Source organism: Falco punctatus (genome assembly GCF_963210335.1).
Source record: "Falco punctatus genome assembly, chromosome: 2".
Lineage (NCBI taxonomy): Eukaryota > Metazoa > Chordata > Aves > Falconiformes > Falconidae > Falco > Falco punctatus.
In genome coordinates this window covers 61,270,560-61,288,148 of record NC_137581.1, presented here as the reverse complement: position 1 = coordinate 61,288,148, position 17,589 = coordinate 61,270,560, and the positions used below count along the sequence as shown (strand labels likewise).

The following is a 17,589-nucleotide window of genomic DNA, read 5'->3' as shown; positions in this document are numbered from 1 at the left end:
TCATTCATAGTGATACAGTATTGAGGCGCTTTTGGTTGGGTTTCTTTTGGTTTTTTTTTTTTTTGTTGTTGTTGTTGTTTTTTTAATCTCTAAATAATTCCAAGAGAATTTTGACAAAGGACACTTGACAGCAGTGAAGCGAGTAGGATTTTATTGTGGGTGGGTGGATGCTGTGACCTTCTGTAATGGATAATAATTCAGCAAATAGTTTACTGTTTAGTACACTTCATCTGTGGTATTCCTTAACCCAGAGATAAGGTAGTGCTGTTTTTAAAATGATAGGCAGCAGAAACCAGTTTGAGCTCACAGCTTTTTCAATACTTTCCTGTTCCATCTTGTTCACTGTCTCTTTTTCTCTTTATGGAAAGACTGTTGAAATGAAGGGCAGGTTTTTGTTTTGTTTTGTTTTGTTTTAACACCTGTTTTCTTGTGGTATGATGCCATGTCTCCCTGAAATTCATAGAATCATTTCGAATGTAGGAAAAATTACAAGAACTCTCTTCCTGTTTTGTGCTTAATACTTGGGCGGTCTTTCTCAGTAGAACAACATGAGATGTGAGAGAGAGTCTACAGATTTCCAGCGGTGTGCCTGGAATTAAACAGTTGGTATATACCAAGGTATATTATAGTACAGAACCACTTGGCTCTGTCTTGCTTGTGTCCTCCACGTTGGCACACACCCACATCCCCCACACCCCCAAAAAAACCCCCACCAACCTGAAACAGTAATAAAATCTGTCCTTTTTTTAATACAGGAATAGAAGTGGAGACTTTTATGGCGATTTATATAAATACCCCTATATCGCATCTAAGTATCACAAATCACACCATTCGCATTTGGACACTTTTCGAGCGGTGGTTAGAAAAGTGAATCACAAAGTTTCACTGCAGAGCTTTTGTCTTCTTCCAGGCAAGAAGAGGCCTGTTTTTTGTTTTACTTCATTTTGTTCTGGTTTTAGCTTGACTGGGTAGGGCATTGCTGCTTACTTGCGGCGCAGAATATAATTTGTGGATCCTGTTTAGATATAAATCCTGAGACATACAACATAGGACTCAATTTAAAAACCAAAAAGGATGAGAAGTGGAAAAGAAGGGAGAATTCTTGTCCTTTCCTTCACATAGAAGTTTTGCCTTATGTGTAGATAAGAGGGGAAGAGGCTGGTTTCAAGAGTATTCATAAACACTCCATAAGCTTTCATTTAAGGAATAAAATATGAATCTTAATTTGAATAAATTTGTCAAATAAGACTGAGAGAATGAGTGTCTGAATGGCCTTTAGGTTGGGAAACTGCACAAAATTCTGCTGCCACCTTGTCTTTGCACGGAGGACAAATAAAAAAACCCAGACATTAGAAAATTGCAAAATGACTGGTAAACCATTTTTATATGTATTTTGTGACTGTCTCATTGTCCTAAAATGTATTAATGGAGCAAATTCAGCAGGTTCTTAATCTTTATTTTATTAAAGAGCCTTTCCTTATCTCTGTAGATCAGTAGAAAAGTTAGGATGAGATTTTACTGTCTGTAGATAGAAACACAGACGATATGTTGACAGTATCCTGTGCAACTGTTTGTAATACATTTAAGCTTTAGCACTTGTGTTCCAGGTTTGGGGCTACTGATAGTTAAATTTTGGAAGACAGTTTCATCGTATTTGTAAAAAGTGAGAAAGTTGCAAAGTCAGTCTCATTTTTTGTCACTACAAGCAAGGGTAAACCGTTAGCTGCTAGTAGTGGGAATTGGTATGTTTACCTTCTCTCTAAACTTGCCGCAGCTCACCCAGCGTAGTGTTTGCCAAGCTACCTGTTCTTTGGTGAGCAGCCTGAAGAATTTTTTTTAGGTTGTTTCAGATCTCCATGCAGATCTGGCATTGCTACTAAGGGTGTGTGTGTTAATTTCATTTAATTAAAACTCTCTTTCTATTACCTCAGCTGCCTTGTTCTTCATCCTTGACTGGTCTAGAAACAACCTCTGTGTTGTGATCTGTGATTTGTGGTTCCATAGTATGTGATTTCTGGTGGTTTTAAACCTGTCCCATAAATTTAGATAATTTATGGGAAAGAAGAATTATTTATTTGGTGCTTCACTAAGTGAGTCATTAGAAGGACCAAAAGCAGATGAAAGCAGTCAGCACAAACACATAATGCCTGGCTGAAACAGTGTTCATTACTTAATAAAATAAAAAAAACCCTCAAAACCTTTACATGCATTTAGTAATCCTGTGAGTACATGTGAGATCAAGTGCAGCTTTGCTTTTAAGAATAACTTCTTATTACTGTTGATCTAAAGCTTTCATGGATTTTTGCTGCTGTTCAGGCTTCTCCGTTCTGTTTCTAAGCATAGCTGGGGAAAAGGGGAGATTGGTAGGGTTATTTGATTTTATTTAGCTCTGATTTGGAGAAACCTGTTTTCTGATGCTGAATTCAAGCAGTATTTAAGAAAAAAATGGTGAAAATCACTACTGTTGGACAGTACTGATCTACCCCAAAGTAACCTGTAATTCTCATTCTTCTATTAACACTAGCAGCAATTAATTCTTGATGACCTTGTCAACGATGTGTCTTCGATACATTGCCAAATGGCTTGTATTGTCCGGCACACTAAGGAGGGGCAAAACCAATATTGCCCTTGCCCATCAGTTGACATCACTCTTCCATTCCTGTAGTGGATTAGGGTCCATTTAGTTTTCACAGGAGAGTTAAGTACGATGATAATTTCTCTCTTCAGCTGTGTAGTCCATTTCGTATTCAAGCTCTGTAAATAAATGTGTTATAAAGTTGTGTTGGTTCAAAGGATATGACATGTAATTTCCAAGTAGGCAATGTTTTTCATAATCCTAAAAGTATGGTAATAATTGTGGCAGAATTAAGAGCTTAAGTTTTTTGTCTGCTGGTGTTTTCTTTTAAGTAATTGTGATGGCATTTTTTCATTTTGTAATGTGTGTTTTTAGGAGTGAAGGAAGTTGAATTTTTGTGACTGTGCCTTCATTTCTAATCTCTTTGTGAATGAAAAACTACATACAGGCACAAATCCAACAGCTTAATTCTCCATCTGATTAGACCAATGTTACCAACCTGATAGGTTGAAAACAGCCAAGATCCATGCAGTGGCTTTGCCTCCTGGGAGGCAGAGTAATAACAATCAAATGAAGACATATTAAAATGTAATATTACTTCCTCTCCATGGGGACTGTATGAGAATCATAGCCAGGAACTATTCTTGTCAGCTGACTCTGTTTTGCTCACTGATTCCCTGCCTCTGCATTTATGACTAATGCATTTTGTACAATAAACACCACTTGGGAAGTTTTAAAATCAAATAAATGTAAAACACAATACATCGATTCACTTGGGTTACAGCTTTTTTTGTTTGTTTGGGTTTTTTTTCTGTGTGTGTGGTTTTGTTTTCAATAATTTATATATTTTGAAGAAGGGAGGGCAGAGCTGGAATGAAATTTTTTGGTCTGAATAATTTAATTTCCTCTTGTGTAAGGAAGAGGATATGTTAAGGCAGTGTTTTACAAAACTGAAAATGTATATTAGCTTCTTCAAAGTAAGTATGTATCAGTAGACTTTTAACCATAATTTTATAACAAGTAATTCTTTTTCTGAAAGTTGAAACCCCAAACTTCTGTTCCTTATAAAATGGCAGCTGCTATCACATACGAGGAATGCAGACATACGGTATCTGTGTATGTGGAGCTTGAACATCATTTTTGACTGACTGCTGTAAACATTACCTATAAATTATTACGATTTTTTCAGAGAGTCTTAAAATTAATAGAGATTTTAGGGCAATTGTATGTGGTTATTTGTAGGTGTGGATAAACTGTTGACCGAGTAATTTGATGTGCTTTTGACTGTAATTATTAGTTGTGCAATTGACACCAGTGGAACGGGACAGGTCTCAGAAAATCAGAGGTACCTATCCATCAAAAGATGTAAAGATATTTTGCTACCTGTTTAGCAAAATGGTGCTTACATTTAGTTTCCTATGTGTTACTGTATTAATACAAAGTGTGGGATCCTGAGAACATTTAATACTCATGAGAAACTTTATGTTAATCATTAATTATACTTATTTATGTTAATATTTAAGTAGTATTTAGTCTTGTCAGCACAGGGCCGTGTGCTGGTGGTTCGTGTGTGAGTAATTGTCTCCAAAATATTTAGACCTAAATATAAAAAAACCCCAAACCTGTTCTTTTGTGTATATATATATATGGATATAAGCATAAACTGGATGGACGGTCTAAAATTTGGTCATATAAACACACCAGAGAGTAGCATTTCTGGTTTAGACACAAGAAACTTGTGTTACGTTTCTGTATTTATACCCAGCTATCCTAGACACTTTTTTTTGGAAATACCCTTTAAGTGTGAGCAGAGCTGCAGGTACAGGGTCACTTTACTGCAGAAGTGTGAGTGCAGTGGAGGAACTTATGTGATAGTGGGTATAATTTCCATTTGAAGATCAGTAGAGAAAGGCAGCAGCAAGTGTTTGAGGAATATTTTGTACTCCCTCCCTTGTTTGACTTCTGCACTCCACACTGTCAAGGGGGCATTAGCAGTGTGAAACTGTTTTCTCTCATGTCCCAGATTACTACTTCTTTTCTGTGCAGCTTTTCAAAGCTTGGAACAATGTGTTTTAAAACAACCCGCTTTCTTCCTGGTACACTAGGGATATGTGAGGTTTTATTTTGAAAGTCTTAATGAATTTTGAAAAATAATTTCCTCCAGTGGCCTTGGGTAATTGTCGGCTTAATTACAAGGAGAAGCTGAGATGGAAACTTTGCTTTGTCACTGAAATGCTCCTCTCTGACAGTTCCCAGTTCCTTGGGATGTAGCAGTCTGTACTCTGAGATATAACATAGGCTTTCCGAAAACCCCTTGAAGAACTCTGGAAAAAGTGAATACTTCTGCAAATTCATTCATCTGACATCAAAGCTATGAAAGCATTCTTTTAGGAAGCAAGCGAGGCAGATTGTGCTCGTGTAGGCACACAACCAGATTTATTGTACATGTGGGCCCTGCCATTCGGAGACTATATTTGAAGTAATTCTGCATTCTTTTGGCTGTCTTACTTTCTTGTTCTGTATTGAGGTCAGACTGCATCCTCTGCATCTTATTGAGGTCTCCTGCTCTGTGGGTTAAATGGATAGGCCTTTAAAGCATAAAAAGGCATTGATGTTCAGAAGAAGCAACACTCTATTCCATTAAAATCAAGTGGTTGGTGGAGATCTGAGCTCCCATTGCCTCGATTAAAAACCAAACGAAGAACAGCAAAAAATTCAAGACAAAGTCAGTGTTTATTAGTTGTACTTTCAGTTGATGCTCAGCTTTGGTATTTCTATTTACTGCCTTTTTTTTTCTCTTGTCCTTGTGCTGGTACATTGGCGAATAGGTCATAAAAAACACTTTCAGCATAGACACATTTGATTTATGTCCAGAACGAGTTCTTAGTATTGATTTTTTTTCCCTCTGGAAAAAAAAACAAAAGAAAACAAAACTATATGTCTCCATTATTTTCTGAGCCTGGCAATGCAGTGGCACATTTCAGATCGGCTTTTATCGTAAATTACTCAGTGTGCTCTTTCATATTTTCAAAAGTCTTTTTGCAAGTCAGAAAAAAAAGAAGCAGTTGCACATACAGCTATTGTCACATTTTTACAGGGGGGAGGGAACAAGAGGAGGAACTGGGAGGGACCACGTATGAGGAGAAGGGAATTTTAGGAAAAGAAAGCACAATTTGGGAAGTTTGTATGGTGGCTGTAATTTGAGTTAGTCACAAAAGAGGCAGAAGTGGAACAAAACCAAAAAGTAGATCAAAGGCTAGGAAGCAGGGTTCAGCGGTATGGGGTTTATATCTTTATGGCTAGAGAGAAGATTAGAGCAAGAAAAATACTGCCATGGGGCTAGGAAGACATTGTGAAGGAAAAAGGAAATATACATAGGCTGCATTTGAAAGAAAATCCCCAAGGAGGACAAAAGAGAAGTAGCGAGAATTAAAAACAAAGGTCTGAACAGTGAAGCCCTGGTTGAATTAGATCCTGAGCTGAAAGGAGAGGGGTAGAGGCAGGAAAGTGCTGCTTAAAGTAGTTCACCACAGCCATGACAAGCCGTGAGCTCCATTACATGTCATTTTCTATTTGTTTTCTCCAGTTGGTGGCCTGGTGCTGATGCGTGTGCACGCATCCGCTCGTATGTGCCTTGTGGGCCTTGCATAAACAGCTGTAAGAAATTTCAACGTTGAAATTTCAACCTCCAGGACAACCTGGGGTGGGAAAACCCCTGGTGCGTTCCTGTAAATAGCAGAGCCGGAGCCCAGTGCTGGCGGATGAGCCTGCATCACCACCGTGAAGGGGCACCAGTGCGGACATGGATAGTGGTTCGGTGCCTGGCATGGTGCAGGCTGGCGCCGTGATGCCTACAGCTGAGGAGCTGCCAAATAGTTTTCCAGCAGCTGTTGGGGGTTCACAACCCTAGACTTGTGACTCAACGTTTTTGATTCTCTGAGGGAGCTGTGCTTCATGCTCAAATCACGTTGCAGTGCCAGCTTCCAGCAGAATTGGGGTTTTGTGGTGCCAGCCAGCACCTAGATAAGCGAGAACGATATAATAAACACAGGGGAAAGCATCCGTTTGTTTGTACGAGCTGAGAGGTTTCCATGAGAATAGAGTGTATTCCCCCACCGCCACCCACCCCTGAGGAGGCTCCTCAATGCTGAGAAAAGTGAGATTGTACTTTAAAATATTAAATGGTTTTCCAATCAGTGCAGAATCTCAGCTTTTACCTGAGTCTTTTGTATGTGTTCACTTCTTCCAGCAGGAGATTTGTAACAGAGGAAGCAGGTGTAACGTGGTGATTATAAAGATATTGTTGGGGTCAGGGTTGGGGTGTGTGAATTTTCAATGCTTTGCTCCTCTGAGTCTGCCAGGGCTTCCTTTTCAGCTGACTCCCATCACCTTTTAGCAAGGTGCTGTGTTTTCGTCCAAGTGAGTCAGTCAGTCAATTGTGCGTAGAAAAAAAGGTTGCTGGGTAAATTTGAAACCTTGATAACGCATTCCTCCATTTGTATATATTGTATGGCTTACAAATGTGTTCATTCCTTTGGCTTTCAACATTTCACAACATTCCGTAGGTCAGCCTGAGCAACAAGAACAGGTCCCGGTAGATTGAAAGGTTTCTGCTTTCAGACATTCATGTTCACATCACTTTGCCTGTTGATTTCCTGATTTTTATTTATTTTTATTTTTTTTATTTTTCTTTTATTTTTAATCAGCAACATCAAATGGGTCTTTGGAGGGCCTGGATAACCAGGAGGGAGGGGTGTGCCAGACAAAAACCATGAAGATCCTCATGAAAGTTGGACAAGGTAAAGACCATCTGCTGTTTCATGAAATCGCTTTGATCAGCATCAATGTCCTTTTAGTTTCCAGACTTCCTTTAGCCATGTAGAGCAGAGAGCCAGCCGAGTCTAGTGTGGTCATTCCTCCCTAATAGTCTGAAAGCAAAGCCTATTTTCTCTTCCTCGGCTACTGACAGATTTCTGCAAAAGGAGGGTTGGTGTAATGAGATCTCTTCGTTGGAGAGATCCCTACAAGGAAAGGTCACCTGGGAGTAGTGTGTTTCTGTCATTTTTATTTTTATTTTAAAAACAAAAGCCACAACTCTGCTGCTCAAAATTATTTAAAATACATGAAAGGAGGGAAGCTAATATTTCTATAGTTTGCTTGTTATGAATTGTGATTACAGAGAGGGTTTTGTTCATTGTCTCTTCACATATAGATAACCTATTGTGCAGGAAGAAAGAATTATTCTTCTACGCAGAAGTTGGTTTAGTAGTCAATCAACTTCCTCAGTTAAACTGAAATGTCATCTGCAAAGCTTTTCTTGCCTGTTACAGGAGTCCCTCTAGTTTCTGCAGATGGCCTCACCATTTAAACCTCTGAAATAATATAACCATTTTGCTTTAAAAGGAAAAGGTCCTTTGCATAAAGATTCTTCCGTTTAAAAACGTTTGTGTCCCGTGAGGTACCCAGACCTGGCTTATAAAGCTCTGTACCATCAAGTGCTGAAGCTGTATGAGTCATCTTTCTCTCCCCCAGATCCAAACTCAGCGGGGCTGCCCCGGCACACGGATCCCACCAAGCGCCCTGAGCAGGAAGCTGGCACCAACGGGAAGAGTTCCACCACCAGTCCCTTTGTGAAGGACCACTCAGGTAGGCGTGGTGGGGCTCACGCCTGGAACAGGGCTCTGGCGCAGTCTCCTCCTTCGTCCCCAAACGCATTTTATTTTACCATTAAAGTGACAGAAAAACAAATGTTTTTGTACCGAGATGGTGCAAAAGCCTGTACTGATGCTCAGGTGCATAGTGTCTGGGAGTTGCAAGTTCTGGCAACAGCTGCTTTCTCCCCTCTTCCACTCTGCAGCAGAAGTCAATTACATCTTGTGAGAATATCACTCATTTACAGGAAAGTTTTGGATAGGACATTCACTAAGCAGCTTTACGATGGTAAATGCCACCTTACATTTAGTACTCTGGCAGATGAACGAGTCTTTCTGTCTTTCTCTTCCCGTATAATACATTATCAAGTGGTTCTCGACAGCCATTTATAAAGTTTATTTCAAGGCATCTATAATTAATGTCCTGGTCTTTTAACTGACCATATAATATCTACACATGAATAGTTGGTCTTTCACTAAATTTAAAGATTTTTTTTATTTTTTTTAAAATCTAAACAAGATAAACAGATGGTTCTGAATAAGTATCTTCAGGATGCATTTCAGACATGAGGTGAACAAGAAACAAAACTAGATTTTAAGACCTTGGGTCTGCAGAAGAAAATTTGGTGGATTGGGTGTGCTACAAAGCAAAACTTGCTGACAGTTGATTCTGGGGTTTCTGAAAATGGCTGCAAGATTTCCTTGCTAATTCTGCCATTAGTTACCGGGCTAACAAATCTTTGATTTGGCAGTCACTAGGCAGGCTTCAGCCATTTCCTATGGAGATGCTGGTGGGAAAAGTTCACAGTTACATAGACGCAGCATCTGCAGAATTCCTCCACCTGTGAGTGAGCATCAAGGGAGGGAGGTTGGTTCAAGTTTTCAAGTGAGAAAGTGTCAAATGAGCATTCATTTAACTTTTGTGACAAATAATACGACAGTGCGGTGGCACCAAATATGCATCAGGCTGTTCAACACATGAGGTTTTCCTGAGTACCAAATGTGTGTTGTTGTTTTAAGTAAATGTAAGTTAATACAAACAGATACATGCCATAGGCATTTTGCCTGTCTCCTGCCCTGCCTCAAGCTCCTTTGTTTCATGTGCAAGCGAGAGGAGTCCACGGAGGGCGGCACTGAAGGCAGTCTAACTTAAATCAATATGCGAAAGATAAAATAGCAGAAGAATGGTGTGACACTGAACAGTACCAGTTGTCCTGAGAATTGTCATTTCCCTCTGTTATTTTCGCTTTGCAGTCCTGTCCCACCCTTCTTTGCTGCCCGGGGCTGGCTAGCATCTGTTAAAAGATGCGGCATACATCAAAGGCTGCCTTTGTCAGTGCCAGTCCTGGCCGCTGATGGATGATGATGTATGAAACAGGGTGGTTTGGGAGCAGCACAAAAGTGAGACCAACAGACACGAAGTCTTGTTTAATATTGATTGCTGACTTCGGCTGTTTGCATTTAGCTATCTAACAGGGTAATTGGTTTGTCAAAGTGCAGCTGTCAGTTAATTCTTCCAGTCTTGCTTACTCTACACATTTTTAAGCAGTGTAAACAGGTCGTAGGATGGCAATAACTTTTGTCTGTTGTATTTCCGTTCTTTCCAGGATCTAGCACAGATGGCAGTAAGGCTGGGCATTCCAGTATACTGGGTTCAGAGGTGGCCTTATTTGCAGGGATTGCATCAGGGTGCATCATTTTCATCGTCATCATCATCACTTTGGTGGTTCTTTTGTTGAAGTACCGGAGAAGACACAGGAAGCATTCCCCGCAACACACGACAACTCTCTCACTTAGTACGTTAGCCACCCCAAAACGCAGTGGCAACAACAATGGTTCTGAGCCCAGTGACATTATCATTCCTCTAAGGACTGCAGACAGTGTCTTTTGCCCCCACTATGAAAAGGTCAGCGGCGACTATGGACATCCTGTGTACATAGTTCAAGAGATGCCTCCTCAGAGTCCAGCAAACATTTATTACAAGGTCTGAGAAACACACAACCAACTCCGTGGTACAGTTGAGTCATAGAGGAAACTCACTGGTCAAATGCTTTCTGTTGGGGTTTGTGATGATGCCTTGTGCACTAGCATTGACTCAAGCACAGGGGGGAGAAGGCGACAGCACTTTCTCCAGGAGCCGGTGCGAGCTGGACAGCTTACCTAGTCTGTAGAATTCCTATCTCGGTGAATAAGTATTCACTAAAAGCTGGAAGACTTTTACGTAGAAGATGCCCATTCTGATTGCTGTACTCTTGTTACATTCATCATCCTCAAAGCCATGTGCTGCAGGCGTTCACGCATGTACGAAAGCCAAGGGAAGATGGAGTGATCCATGGATGTTAATAGTTCTAGGCATCCTGGGAAGGTGCTCTAGGATATATCAAGCTTGAAATGCAATCTTCTGACTTTTGTGTGTGTCTCTCAGTGCGTACTGGATTTGTCACATAGACCTTGGTGTCTAAGTAAGACTTGTTAAAGTTCTCTTGCTTTTAGTCTGTCACTGTTCCATTTGTTTCTGTTATCCGGTGCTCTGCCATCCTTCACATAAGATTTCCTTTCACTCCACCTCCTGAATCACTAATGGAACATTAATGTTTGGAGATCTGCGCTCCATCCATCTGCTACAGCAGCCTCACTTGAATGGGTAATGCGGTTATAGAAATTGTGTTTGATAGTAAGGAGCCTTCCAGCCAAAAAGTTGGGCTGTCAACAAAGTCAAGAGCCGGACTGGGTGGTGGAGGGAAGGGCTGACTGCAGTTGCAGTTGAATACTGCTGCCTCAAAAATAGAAGCTGAGAAGAAAAAACAAAAAAAACCCAACATTTAGGTAGCACAGCACTTTGGTATGCTAAGTTTTAAGAGGCAAGTAGGAGACACAATAACATGCGCAGTGGATTAGGGCTGCATTGGAAGGAATTAATGGTTATCAAATACCAGTGTGCAGAAAAAAATAGTACCTTCAATACAGTAGAACAAAGCAAGTGAACAAGCTTGGAGAGGACAAGACAATAGCAGGCCATTAGGATATATTAGGGCAGGGCTGTTGTGGTACTGGCAATAAAATATACAGCTTTGAAGCTGTAGCGAAAACGTAGTCTGCTTTGGATGACTTTTAAGCAGACTCAGCTGCTATACTATCACATTATACTAAACACAGGGAAAGCATGTAAGAAAATAGCAGAGAGCCAAATCTGACCAAGATGATTATAAGCCAATGGGTCAAACAAGCTGTAATTCTATCACTGGTAAGGTTGTGGAAAAAAAAGCCTTTCTCATCTCTAAAAGTAAGACAGAATTTCTTTCTGACTGAGCCTTTTGACACTTTGGTTTATTGTAGTGCTGTCCCTGCACAGTGGGTGTAGGTACTGTGACTGACACAGGCGTTCATTGGTGCTCTGTTGCAAAGTTAAAGCACATATGGCAAACCTCTTGCAGTCCGTAAGAATAAAATAAATTATGACACTGAGCTGGAGAAGGAAGATATGTCTTATTTATAATTGGTGTATAGAACACGAGGGATATAAAGTGAGTTTTTCTTTTGTTCATTCTTTCTTACTTTTTTATTTTGGTTTGCTTTTTTTACTAATATATATTTTGAGATTGCACAGAAAAGAAACTGCTTCTGGGAAAAAACATCAGCCATCCAAACAATGGGAGCATATTAAAAAAACCACAACCAAATCCAAAGCATCTCGTAAGAGAACACTAGGAAATATAAGGCCCAAAATATGAGGAAGTCAATGTTACTGCATCACATATTTAACAGTGATAAGATATGCCGGCATTTATTTTGTGTGTTGCATTTTCCCTTGCCTTATGGGCTGATGTGTTCTGTAGATTTCATTGAGGTTTGTAGAGGGGGGGTTCAGGTTAAAGTTTTCTCTTTAGTATGGCTATTCCCCTAAAGCTCCCACTCTGGGGAGGAAATAAAAAAACTCTACTTTTATATGTGCTATGCAAATAGACATTTCTAACATAGTCATGTTACTATGGTAACACTTTGCTTTCTGATTTGGAAAGAAAATGTAGCAACAGCATTTTGGGGTTCTTAGACCTCCAGTGAGCACCTGAAAAAAAAAAAAAAAAAAAAAAAAGAAAAGAAAAAGACAAAAAACCTGTCATAGAAATGATCACTCTGTTTCCTGAACCTGAAAATGATGTTGGGATGTTGGTCCAAAAGAGAGAAACAAAACAAAAAAAAATCCCAACCCATGGTTCTGTGGAGGGTTACCATGGTGACTAACTACAGTACATATGTAATTCTTTTCAACAACCCTTCCTTTCTGTGAATCCATCCATACAAGGTTCTCTTGTAAGTCATTAAGATTTTATTTTGGGGGAGGGGGAGGAAGGGAAAAGATGGGTTTACTGATACTGATTTTTATTAAATCAAACCTATGCTTCATCAGTTGGCTACATTCTAGTTATGTACTAAACTGTGAAAAAAAAAATCAGACGAATTGCTCAAGAGCAACCTGCAACCAATTAAAAAAAAAAAATGTACTGTGCGTCTGTTTTGTGTCTAGTGCAGAATTATGACAATCTACCAACTGTTCCTTTATTTGACGTTGGTCCAGCTTTGAAAAGTTACTGTAAATGCCTTGCTTGTATGATCATCCCTAGTCACCCGACTTGGAATTTGCACCATCATGTCTAAGTGAAGATGCTGTAAATAGGTTCAGAGTTACTGTATATGGATTTGGGGTGTTACAGTAGCCTTATTCACCTTTTTAAATAATAATAATAAAAAAAAAAACCACACATGAAAACAAGATAAAAATGGCTTTTCTTAACCAGATTGTGTATATAGAGCAATGTTGGGTTTTTATAAAGTCCGAGCAAGATGTTTTGTATAAAATCTGAATTTTGCAATGTATTTAGCTACAGCTTGTTTAAAGGCAGTGTCATTCCCCTTTGCACTGTACCGAGGAAAAAAATGGTATAAAAGGTTGCCAAATTGCCGCATATTTGTGCTGAAATTGTGTACCATGAATATTTATTTAAGAGTTTCTTTGTCCAGTTTGTAAGTAACACAGTATTATGCTTGAGTTATAAATAATTTCTTTTTTTTTTTTTGGTTTTGGTTTTTGTTTGTTTGGTTTGTTTGTTCTGTTTTAAAACTAGCCGGTCATAAGTTTGAAATCTGCTTTAGTTCCACATTGCAATTAGTTCCCGGAAAATGAAAATTATGAAAATCACATTCCACGTCTGTTTGAAACTGAATTTGTTCTTAAAAAAATAAAATATTTTTTTCCTATGGAAAGCTTGCCTTCTAAGTATTTCCTTATTTTGTTTTGCAATTTTTTTCCTTTTCAAAACATGAAAGTAAATAAGAAAGCCAACAAGCCTGCCTCCCTCTGCCCCTCCATCCCTCCTTTCTCTCTCTCTCCCTCCTCTCCCCCATCTCTCTTATTGCTAATGACTTAGAGGAAAGAAAGCTCTTCATAATACACTGACTTCTGTTAACCTGCTTCTTTCCCAGACTTTCTCTTACATCATATATCATATATATAACACCTATCAGCAGATTTTAAAAAACATAGGGGGGTCTTATGCCCTTGGAAGTCAGTGAGCTTGAGTCAGGTGCAGTAGCCAGATTGCCTGGATGATCTGGGAAGTGAGATCATAACCATGCAAATAATTCCCAGACCTTATAGAGTGGATTTACACTGTGGGCAGAGTCAGAGAATAAAATATACCTGGAGCCTTCTGGGCACTGTTGCTGTCACCGCTGCTCCTGAGGAGGGGGAGTGAAAGCCTGGGGTGGTGGGGCTGAACAAGAAGGAGCAGGGGGTGGAAGACATTGGGACAATGGCAAAGGATTAGAAATGCTGCAAAGTCAAAAGATCTCTGCGTGGTTCTTTCCCTGGGGCTGTGCATCATCCTGTCCCTGCTTTTACTGCGCCTTAAGTTAAGGGAGATGGGGGCCACTGTGCTGATGACACAAGCCTTAATATGAGATCTGTGGTGGTGTTTGCACTAATTTTCATTTAGGATAAGCAGGTACCTAATTTAATAAATAATACTTTCATGTTTTGACAAAGTCCGGTCACCCTGAAAGTGAAGCACCTTTCAGTTTGTTAGTACATAAATGGCATGATCATCCATGGAGCGACAGGTGGGAAGGTCTACAGAGGGCAAAGGTGCATTTGTAATTGTAACAACAGATGCAAGTTTGTCATAGAATTTTCATTGAAGAAAGGCAGCTAGTTATTCATAGTATTGGTCACACAATTCCCGGTTGTCAAATTACGTTTCTGCATTATCAGGGAAAAATTGACTGTATGACAAAGGCACTAGATGCTTTGCAATGGCACAAGTATTCTGAAACTGGATAGACAGAATGCCCTAGAGACAGTGGAAAATTGGGGTTAGCGCAGCTTCTTGCTGACAGAGCTCATTTCACAGATCCAGTTTACAGAATCAGTGCTGGAAGTCAACTGTAGGTGGAAAGTCACGCAGTGGCCCTTAGGTTCACCTCCTGACTGTGCCACAGGTTTCCTTGGGAGAGTTACTTGGTACAGCAGAAGGCATATGTGTCCACGGTAGAGCATGTGAGCTTCCTCGGACTTCTCAGTAAATCTCTTGGGCCTAATCCTGCATTTATGGCTGTAAATCATTTCAAAGGAGATAGACTTCTGTACTCAGAGGCACGCACATACTTGGCTGGATTCAGGCTTCACTCCCTGCTTCGTGCCTGCACATGGGGCATTTCGCTTGCTCATCTTGGTTGGTTGTTGTGGGGTCCCCATATTGGTAATTGCTGTGAGGTGCTCAGGTGTGATCTATGCTAAAAGTCTGTCTGATACAGCTGTCTGTTAGAGCTGTGACTCCAGCTCTGTTAAGACTAAGGCTATTGTTTTTGTTTTAGGCCTCGGTAAATGCTGGAAGATGGTGATAAGAAAAAGAATTTGATAGTGTCAAGTTTACATGGCATTTTCAGTACTGTGCCTCTTTGTGTCTATGGTAAACATTATTATATAATTACATATATAGTATATTTATAACTAGCATGTATACTGACACCCACCTATTTTTGTCACTCTTTTTAGCAATAAGGTAAAAACAGCATTGCTATTGTCCTGGTTTTGTCTGGGATAGAGTTAATTTACTTCCTAGTAGCTGGTACAGTGGTGTAATTTGTCTTTAGAGTGAGAATAATGTTGATAACACACCGATGTTTTAGTTGTTCCTATGTAGTGCTTATCCTAAGTCAAGGACTTTTCAGTTTCCCATGCTCTGCCCGTGAGCGGGGGCACAGGGAGCTGGGAGGGAGCACAGCCAGGACAGCTGACCCAAACTATCCAAGGGGATATTCCATACCATAGAGCATCATGCTGAGGGTGTAAACTTGGGGGACTTGGCCGGAGGCTGCTGATCACTGCTGAGGAGCTGGCTGGGCATCAGCCAGCAGGTCGTGAGCAGTTGTGTTGTGCGTCATCTATTTTTATTGGGTTTTCTTCCCCTCTCTCTTTTTGTTATCTCCCTTTTCATTACAATTATTGTTAGTAGCACTAGTAGTATATTTTATTTTATTTTATTTTATTTCAATTAATAAACTATACTTTTCTCAGTCCCTGGGTTTTACCTTTTTCCGATTCTCCTCCCTGTCCCACCAGGGAGGGGGGTTGCAATGAGCGAGTGGCTGTGTGGTTGTTAGTTGCTGGCTGATGTTAAACCACGACAGCTATAAATGTTGTCTCCACTTGGGGAGCAGGGGAAGGGGTGGTGGTGGTGGAATGGTTTCAGATGTAACTGTTACAGTTACCCCTGGGGACAAGGATGCTGGGTTAATGGCAGGGCCTTGCACATACACCTTCACAAACATAACGGAACTCCACTGAGTCTGCTAAACTCATTTTAGTAAATGATATGTGCCTTAAGACAGTCAGCATAGTCATTAACTTACAACCCATCTTTTGTAACTTGTAGAGGAAAAAAAATCACACTTACATTGTGCATTGCTGCTGACACTGCACTATTAATTATCAAACAAGCACAAAAATCAGAATTTACTGCCTTTATTATATAACTGGTTCCCCGGCAAGAACTAGTCCAAGTCAATAGGCTCCGCTAAGTGGAAGATAAAACTATAATTCACAGTTGTTACCCACATGGAGTGGAATAAGGATCTGTTACATAAAATAGTGCCTGACAAAGTAAGCACAACAATGTTACTGCCCAGGTTTAAAACATACCTCTTTCTTTAGCTTTTCTCTTTAGCTTTGCTGTGATGCATTGATCAAATGCTCAGTCAGCAGCTTGCCCATTTTGATTCTATGGGCACCACAAATTTTCTTTTTGCAGAAAAGCTTAAAATTGTGTAGTGGTTAGCAAAATAAAGGAAAATGAAAACTAACTCAGTCTAAGAGACATTCTACGTCTTCATAGCCACAATATAGATTTTGGTGGAGAAAAAGCTCAGGGTTTAAAAACACCTAACATACTCATTGTACAGGTGGCACATCATTATATGAAGCATCAGATCAGAAATCAAGTAATGTTTGTTTAGGAAAAAGATGAGTATTGGAGGATATACCACAGTCTATTCATGATTGTGCCATGCCTAATCTGAATGGTGCTGGGTTCAGCTGGCTGAGCTACCGCCTATGAAATAAAATACCTGTCTTTCACACAACTTATAGAAATACATCCATGCTTAATTAAGGCATAATGCAGCCCATAGGAGTCACCCTACAGATAAAATCGTGGGGCTGATGGTGGAGCTGTGGTTCCTATTAGAAGTAGCATGCAGGTGATATCCGTGCCTGGATCTGTGGATGGTGGGTGAAGTGCTGGCTAACAGGGGCTGGTGACTTTTGCGAAACAGGGGCAAAAGCCTGCCCATGTGTGACGAGGATGGGGAGGGGGGAGCTGCAGGTGGCTGTTCCTAGAGAAAAGCCTGTGGAGCACAGGGAACAGGTGAAGAGAAGGAAGGTGATTGAGAGGGCAGTGACTTCCTGAGGAGGAGGCTTGGAGACACCTGTAATGACAAAATCGTGGGGAGAAATCAGACCAAGATGACAGGCCCAGCTGTGGAGGCAGCTGGAGAGACAGGGTCTTTACAGCTCTGGTAAAGGCTTTGGTGGAAAACAGGTAACAGCAAGCAGAAGAAAAATCTTGATACATGAAAGACAAATAAGTGTAGCATTCAATAAGCGTTGGCTGTTGTTTCAAGCAGGTGAGGAGGTCAGGCCAAGTTGCTCTGCTAGACACTGAGAATAGAAAGAGCCAACATGGGATGAAGAACCGAGACCAGAACTGTGTTTACTGTGAGCTGGGATCCTGTGAAAGAGAGGTAAAAGATCTGCAAGAATCGACTGTAGTACTATTAAAAGTCTCAACAGCAGGGAACCTTGTGCAT

The 17,589-nt window shown here is 40.3% G+C and overlaps 1 protein-coding gene across 1 annotated transcript in view; it reads left to right on the top strand.

The window, feature by feature from the left end:
• EFNB2 (ephrin B2) overlaps window positions 1–16,745 on the top strand; it is a 49,419-nt gene extending 32,674 nt beyond the window's left edge. Inside the window, exons 4-6 of the mRNA XM_080376226.1 lie at window positions 7,282–7,374; window positions 8,108–8,221; window positions 9,834–16,745. Of these exons, the coding sequence (XP_080232352.1) occupies window positions 7,282–7,374; window positions 8,108–8,221; window positions 9,834–10,216 (590 nt within the window). The 3' untranslated portion in view covers window positions 10,217–16,745. The remainder of the gene's footprint in view (window positions 1–7,281; window positions 7,375–8,107; window positions 8,222–9,833) is intronic.
• Window positions 16,746–17,589: the final 844 nt, after the last annotated feature.